The 10302-nt window shown below is 35.8% G+C and overlaps 2 protein-coding genes across 3 annotated transcripts; one reads left to right on the top strand and one right to left on the bottom strand.

The window, feature by feature from the left end:
* Positions 720-4187, top strand: LOC109724057 (protein EARLY RESPONSIVE TO DEHYDRATION 15-like). The gene is made up of 3 exons (XM_020252691.1): positions 720-825; positions 2951-3305; positions 3705-4187. Exons 2-3 carry the CDS (start codon positions 2957-2959, stop codon positions 3869-3871), a joined length of 516 nt encoding a protein of 171 aa, XP_020108280.1. The 5' UTR covers positions 720-825; positions 2951-2956; the 3' UTR covers positions 3872-4187.
* On the bottom strand, positions 6376-9534 carry LOC109723916 (ubiquitin-conjugating enzyme E2 19-like). Of its 2 annotated transcripts, XM_020252428.1 has the most exons (6): positions 9123-9532; positions 8722-8749; positions 7938-8165; positions 7625-7688; positions 7051-7110; positions 6376-6643 (listed from the first exon to the last, which is right to left on the bottom strand). In XM_020252428.1, exons 1-6 carry the CDS (start codon positions 9278-9280, stop codon positions 6600-6602), a joined length of 582 nt encoding a protein of 193 aa, XP_020108017.1. In that variant the 5' UTR covers positions 9281-9532; the 3' UTR covers positions 6376-6599. The 2 variants fall into 2 exon arrangements, with proteins under 2 accessions (XP_020108017.1, XP_020108016.1); XM_020252427.1 differs by having other exon boundaries at positions 6376-7110; positions 9123-9534.

The raw sequence follows: 10302 nt of genomic DNA, 5'->3' as shown, positions 1-10302 counted from the left end.
TACTCGTGTTCGACTCGATAGCAGCTCGAATACATATATTTTATATTTATATAATTTATTTAATTTATATTTATATATATAAATAAATAATTAGATATATAATATATATTTTTATTATTTTAATTTTAGTAAAATAAAAATATAAAGCCGAGCTCAATTATAAAAAGACTCAATTATATATAAAATTTCAACTATTTGATCAAAATCTAATGGGTAAGATTTTATAAATTTAATTTATATATATATTTAATTTAATATTGTCGTTAGTCAGCTCGTGAGCCAACTCGTATTCGGTTCGTTTATGAACGAGCTGAACACGAGTTGAATTTTTTAGCTTAATACTTTAACAAATCAGTTTATATTCGGACCGATTCTAGCTCGCTCATGTTCGGCTGATTGACGCGACGTTCCTAGTTGACACCTTTACAGCTGATCGACACGCCGTTCCAAGCTGACACTTTTGCGCGCAAGTGTGATACAGTAAATTTACTTACTATAGACCCTCCTATGTCACGACACTCGTACATTCTATCTACGCATACATCCAAAACTGAGTCCCTACACCCTAGACGCCGCCCCGACTCCCGAAATTACCATTTTACCCTCCACGCGTTGGCCGACTCGTATTGAGTACGCGCGTGTGAGAATTGACCGGCGGGGTTGTCGTACGTCCGAAGCTCCAGGTTCGGCACATCCGAACCACAGGCTCGGAAACACCGAACCTCCCCGAGCCTAATATAAATACCCCCGCCTCCCCCCTCACCGTTCGCCCTAAAAAGATCCGAACCCGAGGGAGGATTCAGATATTTTCGTTCCGAACGAGAGGTAAAAATCCCAAATTTGTAGCGTGCGATCTCTGATTCATGCGTTGTTCTCCGCTGTTGTGATCTCGTGGTGTGTGGACATGGATTTGGGATCGGATTTTAGACGCTTCGTTGGATCGATCGCCCGTTTTTTAGACTCTGAAATGATATTTTTGATGGGAGAATTGAGAACTTTGGGTGGGGGGGGGTTCCTTTAGATCGGATTGAAACTTTGTTCGTAGATCTCTGATTCGTACGTTCTTCGATCCATTGCCGGTGATTGGGATTTTTTTTTCTTTTTGACGAGGTAGAAGTTTATTTGATCGGTCACCGAGAATCCTCGCTTTTAGACTCTGGAATGGTATTTTTGATGGTTATTGTGAGTAATTATTAACGATTTCGGGCGTTCCTTTAGGTCGGATTGAAACTGTGTTCTGAGATCTCTGATTTATACATATTTTCACCTTATTTATTATATTTTTATTTGGAAATGGATCGGGATCAGATTTATTTAGACAAAGTAGAAATTTATGTGCTCGATCGCTGATAATTCTCGTTCTTTTGGATCCTAAAATGATAGTTTTGATGTGTTAAACGAGATGCTTTGAAATTGATGTTTCCATGATCTCTATGCTGGAGAAATGGGGAATTTGGGGGTTTGATTTAGATCTGATCTGTATATTTGTGCAGATCTACGGTTTTGTGACTGTTTTTTGTTCAGATTTGGTACAAGTATATATTTCACTTGAAATTCCTGTCTCACTTATTAGATTTTTTTTTTCCCTCTTGATTTGATCTTGATCTCGGTCTTCTTTTTTGCATAATTGGAATTTTTTCTTTTATATCGATATCTTTTGGATAATTATGAAGTTGGTTGGGGTTTTGATTTGGAGGTTGACTAGTAAACGCTTGGTTCCTATGTGTTGTTCGCAGTCCTATAGCTGCAGATCTTATTAAGAGAAGTTATTGGCGTGAATCTTCCTTTCAATGTTATTATTGGCACGATCTTATTGTCAATTTTCAACTTTTAGTGTTATCAACAATATGCGATCTTTGTTTTTTGCATCAATTTACCAGTCTCATAGTTTGTTGGGTTCGATTTGTCTTCTTATTCTCCTTTTTCCTGTTTTAATTGTTGATCAACCGCCTTCATCTTTTATTTTCGACCTGCTGTCTACTATAACAGCCCATGATCTGAATCACCTTACAAAAGAACAGTGATATCTTAGAGATTAGAGATCTGCTTTCAATAATTCTGCCTTATTTTGTGAGTGTAGTCTCACCTGAAGCTTCCTGAGTTGTGTTTTGGTTTTCTAGGGGTATAGCACCTTCTTCAATTTCCAAAGTTCCATCAACTAATGGAAATCACAGTTTTTCTGATGTATGCTGGTTAATCTTCGGAGAATTGGACCATTTTGTTTATGATGAAGATTCTATTAGCTTTTGTGGCATTTGAATTGGTCGTACCCAGTTGTGCGTGAAAAAGGTCATTGTTTGTGATTGTGTTATGGATTTGGTAATCATGAAGTATATGTTCTTTTAAGTTAGCGGTGGCTTTGCTTTTCGGTGTCACTAGGGTTTTTTGAAATTGGCACATTTCATAAGATGGCTTGCATGAAGTTTCACTAATTTCATATATTAGTTCTGTACTATTCTCCTATTTAATGTGTATACTTTTAGTTAGAGGCTGCTGCCATTCTTGTTTAACTAAGTACAAGAACCTATTGCTTGCATTTAAGCTGTTTTCTCTTTCTAGTTGTGTTATCCATCTTTTTTTCTTTTTGGATGGTATTACAGAATAAATAGGGCTTTTGTCTCCGATCTATAATTGTTTTTTCCCCTGCATTCATCGTTTGCAGTTCATCATCGAAGAAACTTGACTTGTTTATTCTCTGCCGTTTTGAGTGATGAACAAGATGAAAAATACTAGGAGATCAAAAAAGAAAAGAAAGAATGTGATGATTAAACAAAATTGGCTACAATTAGGAAGTTTTCATACTTTGACAGCATATGCTATTCCTAGTACTGTTTTGTAACTTATTAGGATCATAAAGTTCTTTTGTTTTGTCATTTGTCAAAAAAAGTGCTTGGAAACTCATTTTTGAAGTTGTTTTAATTTTTTTGCCCCCCTATTTTTCTTTTTTCAGAACAAAATGAGTACCGTGGCCATATCATCTGGAGCAGCTAGGAGGTCGACACTGAACCCTAATGCCCCGCTCTTCATCCCGGCGGCATTTCAGCAGGTAGAGGATTTCTCGCCAGAGTGGTGGGAGCTTGTGAAGAACACCACGTGGTTCCGCGACCACTGGTTCCGCCAGCATCAGGGGGAAGAGAATTTCGATGGCGGCGATCATGACGACGAGGGTGATGACTATGATGTCACGAACCTGTTGCCGGAATCGTTCGATCTCGAACTATCGGCTCTCGAGTCAGAGTTTGATGCATTCGAAGCCGAGCAAGAAGCATTTGATGCTGCTTTTAGTGAGGAGAAGCTAAAGGCTGGTAAGTCTCCGTCTAATAGTCGTTTTGTCTAAAGCTAGAGAGAGAACTTCATAGTTCATATTCACCACTTGTATGCACAACATGATTCAGCGTAGATGGTACTATATTTCAGACTTTAATTTCACTTAATTGGGCATGCGACAAGGCCCGTTGCTCCTTCATTAAAATAAAGAAAAGGCTGAGAAGACATCATAAACAATGATTATGTTTCTTTACCTTATCAAGCCTTATTACGCGAAGGACTACCTGAGTAGCAACCGCGGGATTGTAAAGTGTTACAACTGATTAGAAGTATAACTTGGCCGTTATATGCACTTTTGGTATCTGAAGCTTTTCTGAAAGCAAATCGAAGGATTGAGAGGTAAATGAGTTAACAATATCTTCTCTACTTGGTCCCAGGACATGGAGGTGACGCAAATAATGTTATGAGGACCCTCAACTTGATGTCTCCGAAGAACGGAGGCGGGGTTAGGGCTTCGCACGATTCCGCCAAGCACCGCGATAAGCCGTCGCAGTACGTGAGCCCGAAGAACAGCCCACGCCGCATCATCCAGCAGCCTCGCTGAGCGGCTTTCACCTGAGGTCTCACGGTAAATGCCGATCTCCCATGTTAGTATGTTAACTTCAACTGTAGTTTCCCTTTTGTATAGAACTTAAGGAGAAGTTAAAAAAAAAAAAAAAAAAAAAAGCTGGAGGAGCTCTAGTGTTGTTTAACTTGTTCGGTAATGTCGCACGAAGTGAACTTATCCTCTACTGGTCAGTTGAAAACTAAAAGAAAGAACGAAAATGTTGTAAGAAAAATACTGTAATTTAGTTGTATGAAACGCGAATAGTGTAATATTGCATGTCTTTTAGTTCGGATGCAGTTCCCTTTGATGCTTACTGTTGTGCATTGTACTGAGATGTCCCATGCATGGAATAGTTATATGAATATTAAATGAACGATTTGAACCTTTGACCCGAAACCTAACAGCTTTAGCTTTTACAAACAGCTGGAATTATTGCATTGATCGAGACTTACGAGCTGCATAGCTCTCCCAATGTTGGTTTTTTGATTAGGTTCACTCTGACGTTTGTATTGCTTTCATAGCTATGAAATCCAATTGTCTTAAGAAGGAAAAATAGCTTACAGTTATATTACAAGGTATCAATCTCGTATATAAGTGTATTGTGTTCATTACCCTTTTAAGCCCTATTTGGATGTCGGAATAGCTTATCTAGCGATAACCGATTCAATATATATAAGAATTATTTTTCACTCCTTAGGTTTCCGGCATTATGATTTAGTAGAATAGCATGTTTCACGTACCAGCTGATTTATCGTATTCTGAAAAAGTAATTTAAAGATCGAATACAATATATCATTATGTATATTTTATTTTCCTCATCATTCAAATACTACAAGTTTCTTATGTAAATCAAAAAAAAAGTGTTGTGCAAGATGTTCATGCACGTCTTAAACAGATACGCTTTGCTGTTTAAGTTTTACTATGTTATTAACTTGGTCAGAAAACATTTTATGGAACAAACATTCTTTCAACTTCTACGTAAACATCATCTTCCAAGTTTTACTATGTCATTAACTTAGTCCCAAAGTGCTCTATGGAACGAATAATCTTTCGTCTTCTATGTAAACATCTTTATCTTTGTCATAAACTTCTATTCACGGCGATTTCGCGCATTTTTTAACGCTTGAAATTTCACCACAAGAAAAATTAAGATGAAGCGAAATAACCAATGATGCAATTCTTGCTCCTCACACATCCATTGTTTGCAGTAAGTTAGGAGAAATTACTTGCAGAATAAAAACAAGTAAAGTGAAATTTGTTGTGACCAAAATAACTCAATATATGTCCAAAGAGTGTAGCATGCACATTAACCATCCAAGAATCCATAGTAGTAGTTAAAACCACAATCCAAGATAATATGCCTTTAACTTTTCAAAATTTGGTTGGTGATATATATCCATGCTAATCTTCATGCGATATACCCGAACCTGAACCCGACTATCCAAACCAAAATTCGAAGTCAGACCTGAAACCATCGAGTTTTAAAAATCCATAACCAAGATCGAACCTAACGAAAAAGATCAAGACCCAAAATCCCAAACCCCAAAACAATCGTTTCTCTCCATCAAACTTTCAAAAAATATTATTCTTAAATCTAAAATTTCAAATTATAGACGTCAAATTTTATATATTGTATAGTATATAGTATTGAGCCGGTTTGGGTTCGAGCTCAGATTTGGGACAAATAGGGATAAAAACCAATACCTGAACACAAATTCGTGGGATATTCATTTTTTATACTCATAACTGAAAACATACCCGTTTAACATTTGTTAAACCTGTCCTATTTGGGTTTGGACTCGAGTAAAATATCGGGTATCTGTACTCATTGACATCCCTAATATAGCGCAAAGATAATAGTTGATAGCTGCAGGAGTTTGGACCCAAATAAGACAAAGAAGGCCCAACACATGGCCCACTCACTATGAGTGGAGAGGTTGATTTAAAATTTTGTATGTTTACAAAATTTAAAACTGCGAGTTCAAAACATATAAAACTTATCTGAACTATTGATCGACCATTTTTATTTGGCTATCCAACTTTTCAAAATTTTGATTTTACTACTTAATCTCTCAATTTATCTGATTTGAATCGGTCAAAGACGCTTTGACTTCAAAATTTGAATGTATCGTAGTTTATCTATACAAATTTAATTAGTAATATTTCATGCAATTTTGGCAACTACAAGTTTGTTAAAATAAGTAATTAGCTTAAATTTTAAAATTCAAGTGTTTGTTGATTGACTCATATAAGATAAATTAATAGATTGGGATAGTAAAATTAAAATTTTAAAAGGTTGGATAGTTGATTCAAAATGTTCCATAGTTGAGGCAACTTTTGTACATTTTTACCAATCTTTTTTAAATCACAAAAACTAGGAAGAATATCAGAATAATATATTTTGCTTCTATGGAAGCTGAACAAAACCAAACTCTGATTCAAAAGTTGCAATCCAAAAATGACATAGGTGAAAAACAATTAAGCAAATTAAGAAACAGAGGTGAAAAACAAATTAAATTCCACATAAGAAATGCAAACAAAAATGACAACCACACCAAAGAATGTAAAACTAAATATTGCTCAAATGGGGCCAAGAAGTTTCTCGAAGTGCAGCAACATAAGAATGGAGGTGACACATCTCTCTCTTCCTTTTAGCTTAAAAAAAAAAAAAAAAGAAAAGAAAAAATGTATGGGACAATTTTTTTTGCCACAAACTTTGTGTGGATTAAGAAGCAAGTTTGTAGTGCTTCTCCACCATTTTCCTAAACTCTGCAAAAGAGAAACAGGTGAAAAATTAGTGAAATGTCTAGATGTTATTCAGATTTGGATAAATTGCAGTTTTGGTCCTCAAACTATGAGGGTGTGTGAGATACTTCGGTCCTCAAACTTTAAGCCGTTGTAATTTCTTACTCGAACTTTTTAAATTATTCCAAGTAAATCCTACAACCCAATTTTTTTGACTATATATTGATGAATTAGTAATTTATAAATGGTGTAGCATCATCATCTATTACGATATTACTATATCACTTCTATATTAGTAATTCATTGACATTTAGTCAAAAAGAGGAGATTACTAGGCTTGATTGCAACAATTCAGAAAGTTCGAGCCAGAAACTACAGCGAATTATAGTTTGTCTGAGGACCAAAAGTGTAAATGATCACATGAGACACACCTTCCTGATTTGCCCACATTGCTGCAGCTTGTGTGTTGAGTGGAGAATCATTGTTTGGCTCTGAAATTACAACATAAGTAGGTTCATTAGATATGCAAGATTCAATTTTTTTTAAAAAAAAAAAAAACAAGAGGAGGATATTATCATGAAAAACTATTGCTAAGTTACATGAATCAGTTAACTACCCCACTTTTTCTTTCATTGCTGTATTGTTTTGTTTCATTTTGATTGCTTCCTCATTTAATTCTGCCTAAATCTCTTTTCTTTTAAACACAAAATCTATATGCAATTGAATTCACTGGCTATGCAGTTGAAAACCAAGAATTTGAACTTTAAAAAAAAAAAAAGAAGAATTGAGCAGCAACTTCTTTTCTGCTTTTCTGTTGCGCGAGATAACCAGCAATAAAACCAATACAGAAGATCATCTGCCAATACACATGCAATTGCACATTGCAGTATAAATAAAACATGTAGGAGGATACTAGGACACAAGGTGAAGTGCAGGATAGTTTAATGCAATTTCAGCTGTGCAATTTAGCCGAGAACTTGGTCCATTGAAAACCCATCTGATTACCTCCCAAAAGACTCTGGACTGACAGAAGGATGGTTCTCACATCATATGCAGATGACCATTTGTCCTGTAAAACCAAAAATTCAAGAGACCATATAAGAACCTCCGAAACTAATTTACAGCAGGATTATACAATGTACGCATGTGCAGGTAACACTTGCAAATATAACAACCCGACCTGCTACCACCTGCCCAAAATGCTTAAGTCCGGTTATTATCACTAGTGTGTCTGACCTCTTATATTCGAAATTAGAATTTATTTTTCATTCGATGTGAGACTGTTAGGGTGTTACAGCATATCCATAGATGCATATACCTGGAGGATGTCTAAGCAGATGTTGCCGCACAAGTCCACATTTGGGTGGAAGCAGGGGCTCTCAAACTTGACCTTGGGGGCCTTGAAGGGGTAGTCACTGGGGAAGCACAGGGAGAGCTTGTAGACCATGCCCTCGTAGACCGTGCCGGCGCCGCCGTCGATGGTCCCTTTCCAGCTGAAGATGTTGTCCCCCTCGGGGAATGCTGAGATCCCTGGGTCCCCACACATCTGAAAAACAATGGTAACAACAATAATAACAGTGTGAGAATTTGAAATTTTGAATTTTGAAATTCAATTCTCTTTTGGAAGTGAATGGAAAGTTTGAATTTGAATTTAATGGTTTTGAATGGAAGGTTGAGTTAAAAAATGACAATAACAATGGGAATTTGGAAGTAAATGAAAATTTTAATAACAACAACTAGAATTTGATGATTGAACTATAAATTCAATTTCTTGTGCAAATAAGAGTACAAAAAAATTTTGGAGTAAATGAAAATTTTGAACAAGAATTTGACTTTGATGGTTTTGAATGGAAGGTTGTATGCTGAGATCCCTGGGGTCCCCACACACATCTAAAAACAACAACAACAACAACAACAACAATAATAACAATGAAATTTTCAAATTTGAATTTAAAAAATTCAAACTTTTTATGGTTTTGAATGGAAGGTTGAGTTGAAAGTAACAATAACAATGAAAACTTGAAATTTGGATTAAAAATTAAGTTCAGAAGCAAATGAAAATTTTATAAAATTTGAATTTGATGGTGTTGTGGTGGTATTACCATCAGTGCCATCAGCTCTGACTGCAGCCTGCATGCATATGATGAAACAAGAAGAGAGAAAAATTTATCAGACATCCGGAAAAAAAAATATTGGATCCAAGAAAAGACCAAGCAATCTGTTACGACGAGCGCACAAACAAAAACGACAAAAGGCGATCGCAAAGTCGACAAATCACATAAACAGTAAAATAATTGAAACGCAAGAATCTAAGTGGAAAAACCCTTTGTAGGGAAATAAACTGTCTGCGAATCAGGGACACAAAATCGAAACCGATAACCAAATTTCGAGGCACATCTAACACAATCTTTAGAAATAACCAATGTTTTTCATAGCATTGAATTCATTTCAAAAAGAAAAGAAAAGGAAAAGAAATTCATAGGAAAATAGAATGGAAGAAGACCTCTTCAGCACCGACTGCCCGTCGGCGCCCTTCGCAGCATTGAGCGGCTGTTTCGCAGCAGCGGCAGCTGCACTGCCCGATCGATGCGCAGCAGCATTGGCGACGGTGGCGGTGGCGGACGGAGTGTTTCCGCGGCCTTCTTGGTTCTCTCTCGCCATTTTCTTTTTGGTTCTCTCCTCTTTGCTTCTTCTCTTCTCCTTTGACTCTTAGAGAGAGAGAGAGAGAGAGAGAGAGAGAGAGGGTTTGTGAATATGTATGTTAGAGGAAAGAAGCTATATATTCGAAATTTGATTGGGTTTTTTTTTTCGACCGTTGGAGGGGGTGTGTTTTTATTTCAACTTTTTTTTTCTTTTTCTATTCCGAGTAGAGAAAGGTCGACGGGCGACGGCTCAACGGCTAGTTTTGCGAGATTTAAATTGGGTGAAAAATGTACGGAGACCCCCTCAACTATTTCCACATCAACTTTAATTTTTGAATTGATTTTTTTTTTTTTTTTTTTTTTTGCTTTTGTGTTAGTTTATATTAAAACTTTTCTTTTTTTTTTTTCAAAACAAGAAGCTAATTAATTAGATTGATGCAGTGAATAATCTGATAATAAAATGGGGCTTAGTTCCTGCATACTACTGCAATATCGAAAAATATAAAAAACTCTAGTTCGACCAAAGTTCGTGAGCCAATCGGCAATACGGTTTGCTTCTTGCAAGAACATCACTGGTATAAAAATTTGTGAAGGAAGATAAAAAAAAAAAAATAGTCCGGAAAAAAAAGATCTTTGCTTTTATAAAGCTTTCTGTAAGAATATTGGTTTAATAATATTGGTTTAATAACTGTATTAGCTAATAATTACTGACTAGCCCAATTTTATCTACTAAAATATATCTATAATTATTAATATTGAGAAAACTATGGATGAATTTGAAAAAATCAAAAGCCAATGGTACCAGTAAAAAAAAATTAAAGTTGAGGGGCTGTTTCAAATTGTTCTATAGTTGAGGGGGTCTCTTTATGGGGCATTTTGGAATGTGCCCCCTCGAACTTCATTATGTTTTATGGCTGTTTTTTGTTTTTTTTTTTTTTTTTGAAAATTAGGCGACGTCAATTAATTAAGAATTTCATCTAATTAATAAATGTTATGGTTTTAATTATATCTTAGGAAATAGCTTAGTGGTAGGATTTCAGT

Source organism: Ananas comosus, linkage group 18 (genome assembly GCF_001540865.1).
Source record: "Ananas comosus cultivar F153 linkage group 18, ASM154086v1, whole genome shotgun sequence".
Taxonomy (NCBI): domain Eukaryota; kingdom Viridiplantae; phylum Streptophyta; class Magnoliopsida; order Poales; family Bromeliaceae; genus Ananas; species Ananas comosus.
The sequence above is the reverse complement of the archived record's forward strand: the minus strand, read 5'-3'. Positions and strand labels throughout refer to the sequence as shown.

Bases quoted from the DNA above. Each gene is read 5' to 3' on its own strand.
- LOC109724057 (XM_020252691.1), top strand. From the start codon at position 2,957: ATGAGTACCGTGGCCATATCATCTGGAGCAGCTAGGAGGTCGACACTG. The intron at 3,306-3,704 runs GTAAGTCTCCGT...ACTTGGTCCCAG, and splicing joins TGAGGAGAAGCTAAAGGCTG to GACATGGAGGTGACGCAAAT.
- LOC109723916 (XM_020252427.1), bottom strand. From the start codon at position 9,280: ATGGCGAGAGAGAACCAAGAAGGCCGCGGAAACACTCCGTCCGCCACC. The intron at 8,750-9,122 runs GTCTTCTTCCAT...ATATGCATGCAG, and splicing joins GGGCAGTCGGTGCTGAAGAG to GCTGCAGTCAGAGCTGATGG. The intron at 7,111-7,624 runs GTAATCAGATGG...TTGTAATTTCAG, and splicing joins AGTCCAGAGTCTTTTGGGAG to AGCCAAACAATGATTCTCCA.